At 36.4% G+C, this 14,937-nt stretch overlaps 1 protein-coding gene across 1 annotated transcript; it reads right to left on the bottom strand.

Annotated features, from left to right (window-relative positions):
* Nucleotides 1–1,987: 1,987 nt before the first annotated feature.
* LOC116163935 lies at nt 1,988–14,512 on the bottom strand. Its single transcript, XM_031478064.1, has 8 exons — nt 14,222–14,512; nt 4,575–4,871; nt 4,046–4,522; nt 3,810–3,998; nt 3,571–3,762; nt 3,364–3,521; nt 2,974–3,316; nt 1,988–2,923 (listed from the first exon to the last, which is right to left on the bottom strand). The coding sequence occupies exons 1-8, from the start codon at nt 14,510–14,512 to the stop codon at nt 2,690–2,692; spliced, it is 2,181 nt and encodes a 726-aa protein (XP_031333924.1). The 3' UTR covers nt 1,988–2,689.
* Between the last annotated feature and the right edge of the window lie 425 nt (nt 14,513–14,937).

Here is a 14,937-nt window from a genome sequence, read left to right as displayed (position 1 = left end):
CCAGTCATGTGGGCATACAGGGTAATGAGGAAGCTGACAAGGTAGCCCTGGAAGCAACCAAACAGGATGCGGTCGATGTACCTGAAATAAAACACAAAGATTTGAAAAATAAATATAATCGTGTAACTGTTTCCAAATGGCAAGATGATTGGGATATGTGTAATACTCACCTTAAAAACATCAAACCTACCATAGCTAAATGGGATAATCCGGCACTCACTAGAAGAGACATATCAAAATTAATTAGATTGAGAATAGGCCATACTGCAGTAACGCATACATACCTACTGAAGGGAGAACCAGTTCCTATATGTACCAGATGTGGACACGAATTAACGGTAGTACACTTCATTTTTGAATGTGGCCATTTAGAGCTTATAAGAAGCAATTACAACATTAGTGATAATTATCGAGACCTAATGTCGTATTTGAAAGTAATAGACATGTACAATAACATTTAAATTAGCAACAAGAGCTAATGACCATAGCTGTCGAAGCTCAATACAAAAAAAAAAAAAAAAAAAACAAATAGGTATCAGGTACTAGTACTGCTACTGAGGTGAGGTACCTGCTACCTGCCTTTCACGAAATGACGAAAATAAGAATTTTAAATTTTAAAAACAGGAATATTTTTGCCCATAACTTTTGATTCAGACGTCTAATCGAAAAAGTACGAATCGTTTAGGATTCTACGCACCCAAATGAATAAGAAAAAGTGTTTTCCCGAGAAATTTTGGTATTTCGGATCCCATAATTTCAAACAATTCCAAGATTGGGCTACTAGTTCAAAAGTTACAGCTCTTTGAATTTTCTTTCGAAATTGGTTTAGAGTCTATAACTTTTGATTGAGAAGTCTAATCGAAAAAGTTCGAATTGTTTTGGATTCTACGCACCAAAATTAATAAGAAAAAGTGTTTTCCCGAGAAATTTTGGTGTAGTCGATTTTTGGTAAAAAAGGAAGGTTATACACTGCCTTTTTTTTGGCCCAAGAAAAAAATTGTCTCAGATCGACCGGAAAAAAATATTTTCTTATAGAATGTGGCCTGTAGAATCCATAATTTCAAACAGTTCCAAGATCGGACTACTAGATCAAAAGTTACAGCCCTTTGAATTTTTTGTCGAAATTGGTTTTTTTGCCCATAAATATACCTATTATTCAAAGTTTTCGTTGACTAATTAAAGCAAAAGCAATAAAGGGGCCTGTCAGCAGTAAGAAATAAAATACCGTTCTAATCTAATCTTTTTCGCCTGTACAATAATAAATAGATAAATGACTACCAGCATCAGCAACCTGCAACCCAATTTCTATTTCTTACCCCCCCCCCTCCCCCTTCTAGTACGCACTGGGTGACTGAATTGTACCACGAACGAACTTGTTTAATCCCCCCCCCCCAGAATACATTTCTACGTACGCCACTGAAGTGGTATATCGCTAGAATCATTCAAAAAGAGCCTTCGTAATCGTGAAGTCATAACCAACTATTATGTTCATTATAATAAACAAAAATTTCAATCTCTCTTAACTTTTATTACACACGGCTTTTTTGAAATCAATTTTTTTGGACATTTTGTTATACGACCCCATAAAAAGCAACATTTTTAGATGTGGAAAAACATCCTGAATTCAAAAAAAAAAAATATATACAGTATGCTTCAAAACTTCATGTTGGTTGCATGTATTAGATAACAAATGCTGGACGTAAAAAAAGTCTTGTGGGGACAAATAAACACGCCAGTATCAGAATTTATTAAATAACTGTAAACTACAATAATCGCAGCACACCTTCGCAGTTCCTTGCATCACGATCACGACTCTACGCCTGCGTCATCTGTCTCCACTAGTGCCAACATCGTCTTTTTTAATATAAAATTTCAGTTTTCATATAGAACTTTAATTAATAGGAATGTGGCAGTTTTGACAGGAGTCTGGTAACGTGACAGGAGGCCGTAAAACTATCAGGTAAAGTGTTACTGCCTCTGTCTCCCCTCTCGAGATATTCCCATTTGAAGTTTTGACCCCACTAACATAAACGTTTAGTCACCAATTATATCATTATCCTTTTGCGAGTACCCTATTCTGATACTCCGTTCACGAAATTCTCACATTTAAGGTTTAAGCTCATTTGTCTTTTGAAAAATTCCTCAAAAATTATGATTCTAAAACCTTTTTAGGCACGGAAAATTCTTTCTTCGTTACTTCTATACTTTTTAAGATATTGGGTCGTTTACTTACCATTCGGCGCTTAAAATCCGGGCACCTAAGGAGAAAATTAAGTGATTCTCTGACTATTCGACTTAATACTAATAAAAAATCGTTATTCCTAGGTTTATTTCGATGGGAAAACGCCCAAAGATCTTGGAAATTAAGGCTTTAATCTACAAACTAAAGCAGTTTATCAACTAAAGACATTTGTTGATAAATTAGTAAATTAAACAATTGAAAGTATAATCATAATCTTTGTGAATGCATTTAGATTTCAAACATAGTTAATTATTATAGTTTTTTTTTATGAAAACATCATTTCCGCAAGAGCAATTCTACAGTAATTAAACGAATCACTCTCCCTTGCACGAGACCTTGATGTAGTTGTCTTTACTACATCATAACTTTATTAATTAATTGGATTTCAAGTTAATTTATTATTGGTCCCAAATAAAGTTTGAAATCGTGGAAACGATTAAAACAGGTCTATTCGAAGGTCACTATACTGCTACGAGAGGATTGAGTATGGCTACTAGAAGACTGCTCCAAAAACACTCTAGTTTTGGTAGCCGCATCCGAAAGCATACGTTGAGTTCTCTCAACCAGAGATTTAATTTTCCGACTGTTAGGAATAGGTAGATTAGATGACAATTTCACCTCCTCAATTTCGGGCAGTTTCAATGCAAGATAAGGCGCACAATTGGATACCATCATGTGCATCTGCGCAAGTCACAATTAAATAGAAAATCTCCTCCCAAATACTGATTTACCTTTAACTTCGTCTGTTCCAAACATGCCAAACGAAAATTGATATCATTCTTAACATCATTTTCAAGAAAGAGGTTTTTGTCCAGGACAAACTGTAGTGATTTCGTGTTCTCGGTGAACATTTCATGGCCAATCTCGTCCTCTGCTGTTTTTAGATTAGGTCCTTCTTTAACATCGACTCCAATTTTCCAAGTTTTGGGGATTAGTACACTGTTCTGGAGTGGTGGTGGAGGTAGAACAGTATAACTCACATCCCGCAAAGTATCTGTGAAAGACACAATGAGTTGGGCTATATAATTACAGCAAGTCACAAGTAAGTGCGGTCTCAACCATACGGAATTGGTCCTACAATCTCAAAAGTGGAAATAGTCGAATTAGTGCCATCAACATACCGTGAGTCCGCTGCATTTTCTTGAACAATCACCTTTGGTCCCGGGTATATAGAATTACAACCCCACTCTATACTTTTACCCAGCACCTGAAATGACGGAAATTTCAGGCACCGAGATTGAGTACATCTTTGCTCTTTAATTGCCCATAGTTTAAAAACCTGCAACAAAATAGTTCAGACACTGCAGTGCTCGTGAAGAGTGTACAACCCCATCTTTGGAGAGGCTGAAGAATAGTCCTTCCTGCTCAACTATTTTCAGGTCGACAATACCCTTTTGGTGTTCTTTAAGAGTGGCAATTGGCTTATCTTTGACGACAACATTCCAAATTCTGACTGTTCCATCATCACTTCCAGTAATCAGAACTTTTAAACTTGTACTAATTGCAAAACAACTGGCCCCCTGGATAGGCAGTGGAATGTGAAATTACTTGTTCGAAAAGCACTTACTCGGTGCATTTGGAAGGAATAATTGTGCCTTCGGTTTTCTACAGCACGGATTGTAACGGACGTTGTGGCATCTCTACTGGAAGTTACAATAGTGTCGTTTTGTTTACAGTATTCGATTGCAGTAATGCTGTCATGGTGTGGACGTCCTAAGTGACTAATGGTTACAAATTCTTTTTCGTTGTACAGTTGCTGAAAGTATTCTCATTGTCGAAAGCACGTTTGAGCATGTTACTTACAATCCAATAAAAAAAACTGAGCTTATCGCTATGCTTCTTGCGCAGTAATCCATTTTTAGGCTGCAGAAATTCCACACTGAGCAGCTGACCGGAATCATCTCCCATGTACAACGTCAACTTTCCGTTCACAAGATGGAAATGGTAAGCAAGACATTGAACTATATTCGGAAGACCTAAAATTAACCACAAGGCAACATGGGTTAAACCGGATGCGTCATAAATGGTAACGCTCCTCGCCGAGCTCGCAATTAACAACAGAAGCGCATCCTTCAGGAATAGAGCATCGGTAACCCATCGGTTTCTTCTTCTCCTCTCCTTCTCCTTTCTGTCGATATCTTCGCGAGCCATGATCATATGATAAGACGTTTGGAAGTTCATGTTACCATCGTAAAGACCAACGTGGCCGTACTTCGATATGATCGCGTAGCAGAAATATTTTTCTGTTTCTATCAAGACTATTTTGGACACCGTATCTTTCTGCAAGGATTAAGTATTCAAATATTTGCATTGTTTTAAACTAAAGGAATACCTTGACGTGGGGCGGACTGAAAATGCGCCCTACATTGAGGGTGAATGGGGGTTGGTAGTCGGTGGGGGAATTTCCGATTACAAAATTTAAAAATTGGTCCCATGTGATTGTTCCATGTTCTTTCTTGTCAATTTGATTGTAGAGAATTGAAGCTTGTACAGAATGCTTGCAATTACCTGTAAGCAGTACAAGTCTTTTAATCTTCAACAATACTGCTGAAAAGGGACCTATACTGAATCCAAAAATCCAGGGAATAAGATTTCCGGTCGATAATGTGTTATTTAACACATCCGAAAAATTGCAGGATTATAGGCTCCAAATTGAAAGACTCTAAAAAACTGAAAGAAGAATTTGAAGAGATCTAAGAATCTGAAGAGTCTGATGGACCTAAATAATTTGAATTTTTGAAGAATTGTGAAAATCAGAAGAATCCAAGGACTAAAGGAATTGAAAGAGTTTTTTTTAAGTTTCAAGAACAGAGAAAAAAAGAACTTGCATATTCTAAAAAAGCCACTAAGTTCCTAATAACGTCTGCGCACACGCAATCTAATTTTTTGACACGTGATTTCAATTCCCTTTTATAGGAAGCATCTTCCGTTGAATTTTCAGAAGAATTGGATCACAAATACGCGCATGCGTAATAATTTTCTTGCGCTTTTTACTGTACGAATACACAGCCTACTTTTTTATGTACATTTAATTTATTTTTTTTAGAACACACCTTCTTTTGGTGCATCTGCGCATGCACAATCCATTCTTTCAATACATGCATGATAAATAATTGCCCCAAGTAATAACCATGGCTGCCAACAAAACCAACTATCTAAAAAATCTAAAGAATGCGCAGAATTTCCAAAATCTAGAAAAATAAATATAAATTAGGAGAATCACTGTAAAGCTGAACATATAAACTAATGTTTAACAAAAAGGTCCGAAGTTCTTCAGAATCTGAAAGATCGGACTGATCTAAAGAATTTAATTAATCTAAAAACAGACCCAAAAATCGATGATAGAATTCGAAAAAATTAAAGAATCCGTTGAATATAAAATTGATTAATGCAAAAGATCTGGAGAATAAAAGATTTGGAAAAATCTGAAGCATTATGGTGACCCACGAATTTAAACATTTGAAAGAACAAGTCAGAAGCATTGGCAAAAGTCTGATGAACTCGGAAAGTAGACGTCTTCGAAGATTCTGAAGCACTCGGAGAAATAAAAGAATTCGAAGTGAAGAATCAAAAGAAAGATTCTTATTTTTTGTTTTGACAACAAACCGAAGCGGCCAGTTGTACTCAGAAAGTTATGTTCCGCACGGATATACGAACTATACAAAACGAAAAAACATGTCATGATACAAGACAGTTCCAAAAAATACTAATTTTGTGAAAAAATTGTCTCAGATCGACCCGGAAAAAAAGTTTCTTATAGAATGTGGCCTGTAGATCCCATAATTTCAAACAGTTCCAAGATTGGGATACTAGTTCAAAAGTTACAGCCCTTTGAATTTTCTTTCGAAATTGGTTTCTAGTCTATAACTTTTGATTGAGAAGTCTGATCGAAAAGTACGAATTGTTTTGGATTCTACGCACCAAAATTAATAAGAAAAAGTGTTTTCCCGAGAAATTTTGGTGTAGTCGATTTTTGGTAAAAAAGGAAGGTTATACACTGCCTTCTTTTGAGGCCCGCAAAAAAAATTGTCTCAGATCGACCCGGAAAAAAATTTTTCTTATAGAATGTGGCCTGTAGAATCCATAATTTCAAACAGTTCCAAGATTGGGCTACTAGTTCAAAAGTTACAGCCCTTTGAATTTTCTTTCGAAATTGGTTTCTAGTCTATAACTTTTGATTGAGAAGTCTGATCGAAAAAGTACGAATTGTTTTGGATTCTACGCACCAAAATTAATAAGAAAAAGTGTTTTCCCGAGAAATTTTGGTGTAGTCGATTTTTGGTAAAAAAGGACGGTTATACACTGCCTTTTTTTGAGCCCGAAAAAAAAATTTCTCAGATCGACCCGGAAAAAAAATTGTCTTATAGAATGTGGCCTGTAGAATTCATAATTTCAAACAGTTCCGAGATTGGGCTACTAGTTCAAAAGTTACAGCCCTTTGAATTTTCTTTCGAAATTGGTTTCTAGTCTATAACTTTTGATTGAGAAGTCTGATCGAAAAAGTACGAATTGTTTTGGATTTTACGCACCAAAATTAATAAGAAAAAGTGTTTCCCGAGAAATTTTGGTGCAGTCGATTTTTGGAAAGAAGAAAGATTATTTATAGGTATACCTACAATTGAAAACTTCAGTCACTCTCACACAAAAATTACAGTGATACTCAACCAATATCCTCTGAGGCGTTTATTAAAAATATCCTAGCAATCTATAAAGAGTATTTGATGGATTAATTTATTAGTAAGCTCTGAATGTCTGAAAAACTCATCTGAGACCCCAGATCCCTTAGGTTAATCAGACTCTTTAAGTTCCTACCCTTTCTCACACTCTTCAGACTTTGTCGAACGCCCTGTCAATGTCCTAGCATAGTTTCAACAAATTTCGCAATCAGTCTGCTATTACCTCTGACTTGTGTGGTAAAGTAACTCAATTCTAGAATTCTCCAAGAATTAAACAATATACGGTACCACTTCGAGTATTTAAATAAGGATAAAGCAGTTGAATTGCGACGAATTAGAATTAATAAAAACCGAAAACGCCTCCTCCGAAATAATAAGGCCACATAAATCTAAGGAAAAAAAAAGGTGGGCAAATTTCCATTACATTTCCCGCGTTGAGACTCGTAAAGCATTCGCCTTATTTTCAAATTCCAAACCAGAAACTATATCCGTTTTTATTTCGTTATTGGCTAAACGTGCGGAAATTATTGGAGTCAATTTTTGCGCTGGTTTAGAAACAACAACATAACAAATCTTTCATATCACTCGCGAAACTAGCCACGGATTCTATATATATTTTCCCGAGTAATTCTCCGCCTTTATTTTTAATTTGATACCAGCATACGATATTGCATTAAGGAGACGCATTTCTTTTTATGGGCCGATTCTTTATTCCTGTTTATGTCCCTTTCAGAATTTCCTCTGGCTCGGAAGATTTGTAGGTAAATTTATTGTATGGTCCCTCTTAAGCTTCCGGGACAGATTTAGTGTGGTATTTAATATTTTATTGTTAAACTTGGGGATGTATGGGGGGGCGAAAAGGAAAATTTTATCGTGGTGGCTTTCGGAGTGGGGAAATTGACTAGGAATTGTCGATAATGTGTCAATTTTGATCCCGTGATTGGGGTGAGGTCGAGCAGGTGCATTAAGTTAATGGAAAGCTAAAGGGTTGGATATTATGCGAAATAATTAGATTCGTTACTTGCATCTGCTTCGTGCTTTCAAATTGCTCCTTCGTTTCTATGTGTAGCATAAATTGCTGCATTGTCACGTAAACTTAACCCTTTTGAATTTGCGTCACCAGCTCTACTCACGATACTATGGCTTGAAATTTGTAGTCGCGACGTTTACATTAACTTTGTTTTGTGTGTGCAGGCTTTCATCGTGCATTATTAGCTGTACATAACGAGTAGATCCAGCTAAGTGATTAAAACTTCTAAGACTTCGAGTTCTACCACCAGACTGATTGGTAAAAGACGTGAATATCGGAGAACAAACCCAAACATTTAATGAAAATGGGGCATCGTGCCAATAACATCTTAATCGCTGACAACACTGCGAAAACTGTGAGAGTTTCTCTCTCAAGGGGTGTTCAAGTACATTTAGGAAGAATCTCTGAGGTATCTTGGAAGAAGTTGAAGAATATCAAATATCGAGTCCTTAGGAATCTCTGTATAGTCCAAAAAACCTCGCCAGATTCGGGGGGGGGGGGGGGGGGGGGGGGGTCTAGGGAAATTGTATACAAAACATCACCATAGTCTTTAGAGAATCTTTGGTCTATCTTCTTCAAAATTCAGAAGCATACCCTTAGACCTCAAATATTTCAGAGGGTTAAATGAAAAGTTTCCGAAAAACTTTTTAGAATATTGACGGGATTTACAAAAATCCCCCAAGAAACCCAGTGTTACGCACCTATAGGAAGTTTTTGAAAAAACCGCAGCCAAACCTCAAGAGCAGTACTCTTGAAGCGAATCAGCGAAGTCCAAAAAATCTCAAAAATCTGGCACATCAAATTATTCTATAAATTCAAGGAACTCGTTGAACCCAAAGCATCCGAAGAACACGAAGAATCAAAATAATTCTAACGACCAAAATCGGAAGAATCTCTACCGGAAAAACCCGAAGAACAAGCAATTCAAAAAACACGAACAATTCGAAATATCGAGTATAAAATGATCCGAGGGAATCAATTAACCTGAAGAACCCATGTATCCGAGGAACACAAAGAATTCAAATAATCTGAACGAACCTGAAATGAATCTGGTGAATATGAAGTACTCGAAGAAAGTAATCTGAAGAATACGAAAATTCTAACGAATCGGAAGCACCTGAAGCAACCACAGGAATCAAAGAATCGGATGAATCTATGGAAGTCACATGATGATCAGAAGAATACGAACAATTTGATGCGTTTACTACAAGTATTTCGAGGAATCCCAAGAACCCAAAAGATCAGAAGAACGAGAAGGATCCAATCGGAAAAACTCCAATCGGAAGCTTCCAAAAATCTGGACAAGCTAGATGGTACCAATCATCCGAAGAATCCGAAAACCAAAGTATCTAATAAACGGATAAAACCGCCCGATTATAAGAATTTTCATAGTCCAAAAAACCCCGAAAAATCCGAAACAATCTGAACGATCTGAAGATTCCAAAGAATTAGAATAATCCAAAGAATCGGGAGAATCCGAAGAATCCAGTGAATCTGAAAAATTCGAAGAATCTGAACAATTCGAAGAATCCAAAGAATCCGAAGAATCGAGGAATCTGAGAAATCCGATGAATCAGAACAATCCAATGAATCCGAAGAAATTGAAAATCCGAAAAATGCGAAAAATCCAATGAAGCTGAAGATTTCGATTAATCTTGAGAATCCGTAGAAGCAAAAGATTCCAACAAATCCGAAGAATCCTAAAACTCCGAACGATCAGAGGAATCCGAAAAATCAGTAGAATCCAAATAATCAGAAAAATCCAAGTTCCAAAAAATCAGAAGAATCCGAAGAATCCGAAGTAGAAGAAGCCGAAGAATCCGAACAATATGAAGAATACGAGTGATCCGAAGAATCCGAAAATCCGATAATGAACAATTAATACCCAAAAATAATTTATTAAAGGTAAATTTTGGGGATTATTTATGAAATGAGGACGTTTTATTTGAATTTGTATCTCAGTGTTGTTTTGTAGATGTGTAATGGTTTAAATTTTATCGATTTTCAATTAAGATAAGGTAATAAAATATAAGACGCATCTGGGCGTTTGCGATAAGGAGTTTTATTTTCGGACCGAAGTTATTTAACGCACATGCTTCAATGCCTTTAAGAGAAAGCGGAGATAAAGAAGGAGACGGGCGACGCGTTCTTTCAAAGCTGTGATTCTGATTGGCAGTTGATCTGAAAAATGTTAAAGAAGGAGATTACTTTAGAGCTACAATTTTTGTCATTTTATTCATCAAGCTAGTTCAGTTTTATCAAACAAAGCGTGCAGAAACTTTCAGAGTTTTGAGTTTAGTGCAAACCCTTTACAACCAGATTATTTGGATTATTAAAAAAAACTGTATATAATTTTTTATTTAATTGTCGACCGCCTGCTTGCAGGGTAATATGTCCAAACAAGGTTTGTAAGCTCTTCTTAATTTCAAGGATCGTGTTTCAATTGTTTGATGTGTCTCAATTAATTGTATTTTATTCGAATCCTTTGTGCGACCCAGATGCAGTTTTCGTGTCAGATTTTTGTTATTCGTGTCCAAGATTTCAGGTGTTAATCAAAATCTGTGTAGTTAATTCTTTGAAATTTTTGGAAGTTGATCGAGGCTACTTAGTCCCCAAATTATTACCACTAAAAACCAACGTCACTGTCCTACACCTAGAAGGAACGTCGTGAAAGCTAATGGTAAAAGCACAGGAGTGGAGTTGTGTCCATGTCGGCTTACTACTGACGATGAAATATTTTCGGAAAAACACATTCTAAGATTTAATATCCAATTTTCGCACAATCTCGACTTCCGTTGTGTACAGAATGCAACGGGGACGCCATAAATAGCGTTAAAGGCACAATAAAACTGCAACAAAAAGGTCTATCGCGGTTCTTGTTAACTGCACGTGTTGCGAAACTTTTAACCCGTGTAAATTTAAAAATAGAGCGACGTTTATTAAAAGCGTTTTTTTTACGACCGCCTCTTTTTGTCGGAAATTGAACCGAATTCAGCGCACTTTCACGTTTTACGCGGTAATCGAAAAAAAAATACAGCGAACAACACATTCCGCACGATATTTACTGCTCGCGCAAGATCACGCAATAAATTTCGGACAAAATCATACTTGTAGTCCTAATCCGAGTATCGTCCATATTTCAGCGCAATTTGACATTTTCACGACTTCGGCTACCCTCATAATTTTATACTTGATTTAAAGGCCCGTTTGTATGCGAGGATACTTATTTTACGTTTCCAGTCGAATGGAAACTTAATTAAGGTGGCGCACGTGCGATCTTTGGCGAAACCAAAAAGAATCGTGTCGTAGAAATGAGGAAAGTCACGTGTAAATAATTAATTTTCATTTCAAACGTTAGTAATATTAAAATGATGCGGGAGGAGGCGGGTGGAAAGGCAAAATATGAAAACTTCGACTTTAAGGGCTTGTGTAACCAAAACGAACTATTTTGTTACCTTGTCGCTCTAATCCTCGAGCGCTTTGCATTTCCCATACACAAAAATATACCTAGAGGATTAGGAGGACAGGCATATGAATGGATTTCTGTCGCAGACCAGAGCTAAAAATAGAAGTAATTATTCTACCTTGACACTACTTGTTTCGAGCGCGCTGTAGTTCGTAAACTCTTATCCCCAAATAATGAATCCATTATCAGAGAAGGCGCACCTTGACATCAGAAAAGTTGCAGCCGTATAGATATAATATATAGACAATTTTGAAAATTCTGAGGTTTCGAAAGGGCCTTAGACTCCGGCGAAATCAAAAATCTTATAGAGTCTATGAGCACGAAGATTAGCAAGATTCTGCGAAGCCCTATTTCGAAAAATATTAGCGTCCAAAGGGCGCAAGTCAAAATTCCATCGAATCCCGTGCATTTAAGAGGTCCAATGGTCTCCAGAAGCCCAACAAATCTTATGATCTAGAAGAATTTGGGACATTTTATGACGATAATTCAATGAGAGAAAGCGCTTCCAAAGTGTTGCTAACTTCCCTCGTCTGCCACAAGCTAAAGGAAAATTTCAAATGCATTAACCGAAAAAGCATGGTCAAGTTTCAGTAGGAAAATAAAATTAAATATTTGAGTACATCAGATTTTCCGCACAGATTTTGATAGCTATATACAGGTCACCGCTGTCAATTCGGTATGCTTGCGATTAGAGAGTTAGTTTATAATTAATGAAGTGTCTCGTGAAATACTAGTTAGCATTAAGCGCCTCTTGTACGACTGCCCGGAAGATTGATGTAGCGAAAAGTCGATTTTGATTCGGAACAAATACAAAATTACTCATTCGCGGAGTTTACGTAGAGAGGCGAAATCGAATGTACCAATCGTGGCATAAAGCAATTCGAATGAAAACGTGAAATCGAAACGTAAAATTGAGGTAATGATTTTTACTTCTCGTTTTCATAATAGGATCTGATAGGCTTGTAGACGTTAAAAAATCGAAAGAATTTGAAAAATTGAAAGATTTCGATGATATGTAGAATATGAAACAGGTGAGAAGACCAAATTAAGTTGTAGAAACCGAAGCATCCTAAGAGTTAAAAGAAACTTCCGAAACACATTATGAAGAAACAGATAAATCCCAGGAAGTTGCAAAATCCGCAGAATTCGAAAATTTCGAAAGTAGACGCCACCTATCTCACCTTCTGCCATTTTCGGTTACTTTTACTTATTCTCCAGGGTGGGCGCATGAAGGATTAGTACGTAATAATTGAAATTATCTTCCTTCCTTCGATTTTCCACGATGTCTGGTCCTTATTTTTCTTTCTTCCTTTTGTAAAAACCATTATTTTTGATTTTTCTTTCTTCTTGCGTACCTTTCCAACTGTGTGATCATTTCCATAATTTCTGATTGCTTTGTTGCAAGGAGCACCATGCCATCCGTGTATGTTAATGACCATGTCTTTAGTCCTCTACTACTTGCCATTTTCTTAATGCTTCTTCCAGGTCTGCCACATAAATGTTGAAAAGGGTTGCACTTAGCGGACATCCTTGCCTGACTCCATTTTCCGTCCAAAAATAGTCTGTGTATTTGTTATTGACTTTAACTTTACTCTTTGTTTCTCTATAGATTTCTTTAATCCTTTCTATTGTGTTGCTGTTGATATTTTTCTTTTCCAAGCTCTTACATAATTCGTTCCTGCCTAGATTATCGAATGCTGCTTTTAGATCTATGAATATGGCGTAGACTTTACCTCCTTTCTTTTGCATTTCTTGTTGTACTGCGTGATTTATTATGTATACGTTGTCCATCGTCCCCCTTCTCTTCCTTTGTGTTTCATCTAGCATTTCTTTGTCCACTACTTCTTCATTTAAGCGGTTGTTTAGTATTTTAGCGTAAAGTTTGTACGTTGAGTTTTAGGAGTGTGATTCCCCTATAGTTTTTGATGTTACCTTTGTTTCCTTTTTTGTATATTGTGCATGTTTCTCCTTCTTTCCAACTTTCCGGAAATCCTCCTCCTCTCCATACCCTGTTAATAATTTTTATGATTTGCTGTATCACGTTTTCCGGCGCATGTATTATCATCTCATTTCTTATTTGATCTAGTCCAGGAGCTTTCTATTTTTCATCTTTGCTATTTCTGCTTCCATTTCTTCTTCCCATATTTCTTCAGCCTCCTTTTTGTTGTTTTTTCTCTTCTGGAGCTTATCTGTCCGTTTACCTAAACTTTGTATAAAATAGTTTTTCCCTTCTTCTTCTCCAATGTCATCCGGTGTCCCTTCTTTATTTTTCCTCCCTTTGTTTATAAATTTCCACACTTCATTTTCGTTTTTGATGCTTTGTATTTCGCTTATTTCTTCTTTTTGTAATTCTTCTTTTCTGCGTTTGCATGTATCCTTATATTCTTTCTTCTTTGTTTTGTGCTCTTCGCTTGTTTTTTTTCCAATTTTCCAAACCATTAGGGTTTTTTTGCAATTTGTTTTTTCTCTTTACATTCTGTGCCCCACCACTTGCTTCTTCCTGATGTCCAGTTGTTTATTTTTGCTGTTTTTTTCTGTCACCGCTTTAGTTATGGCCTTTTTGATTTCTTCTAGTGCAGCATCACATTCAGTTTCATTGAATTCTATCTGCTTTAGATGTTTTCTGTGTTTTTCTATTGTTTGTTCTGTCCCGATTTGTCTCATTTTTGTAATTTCTTTTGTTTGTTTCCTGCATTGTGTCTTTAATCGTTGTGGATATTGGTTGGTGATCGGATTCTATTCTTTGGTCTACTCGAAATTTTTTTAAGTGTTCTTTCCCTTTTTCATTTAGAATAATAGTTTATTACCGACTGCACCCTGCTTCTTATGTATGTATATTCTCCCTCTTCTCCTTTCACGTTTCCGTTGTGGATGTACCACCCTTTTTCTTCTACGAAGTTAATCAATTCTTTCCCTTCTTTATTTGCCACGTAATCTTTTGATTTTCTTTTGTTGTCTTCTTCTTCTTCTTCGTCTTCTGTGCGAGCGATCCATGACCCTTCCTTGCCTATCCGCGCGTTTAGATCCCCTCCTATTATTATAACATCATCTTCCGATTCTTCTATTATGTTATTCAGCACGTCCACGGTCCTTTTCATATTCATGTGATTGTATAATGTAAACACTTTTCATCATACATCTTTTAGTATCATTTTTCTTTCTTGTATTCCACTTTCGTGTTGCCGCATACTTTTTTCAGATTTTATCGTTTTTCTTACACCGGTTAATATTCCTCCTTTGGCTCTTCCTTTCTTGTTTTCCCTTCTGGCGTATTGATATTCCCATTCAAAATCTTTTTTTCTCCCAATTTTCCCAATATTTTTCTTCTTCCCGTACTTCTGTCATGCCGATTACATCATAAGTTTTCACGTACTCTCAAAATTCTTCATCTTTGTTGCTGATTCCCGCCACGTTCCTGAATCCAATTGTGATGTTTCCTTTTTTTGTAATGTTTTTTTTTTCTTCTTCCTTTTTTTTTGTTTGTTTTTGTTCGTTAAATTACCATTTCTTTCGTCCCACTTAC

Source organism: Photinus pyralis, unplaced genomic scaffold (genome assembly GCF_008802855.1).
Source record: "Photinus pyralis isolate 1611_PpyrPB1 unplaced genomic scaffold, Ppyr1.3 Ppyr1.4_LG2, whole genome shotgun sequence".
Classification (NCBI taxonomy): Eukaryota; Metazoa; Arthropoda; class Insecta; order Coleoptera; family Lampyridae; genus Photinus; species Photinus pyralis.
The sequence above is the reverse complement of the archived record's forward strand: the minus strand, read 5'-3'. Positions and strand labels throughout refer to the sequence as shown.

Coding starts and splice junctions, on each gene's coding strand:
- LOC116163935 (XM_031478064.1), bottom strand. CDS start 14,512: ATGAAAAGGACCGTGGACGTGCTGAATAACATAATAGAAGAATCGGAA. Junction 3,317..3,363: donor GAAAATGCAGCGGACTCACG/GTATGTTGATGG, acceptor TTGAGATTGTAG/GACCAATTCCGTATGGTTGA. Junction 2,924..2,973: donor TGGAACAGACGAAGTTAAAG/GTAAATCAGTAT, acceptor TGACTTGCGCAG/ATGCACATGATGGTATCCAA.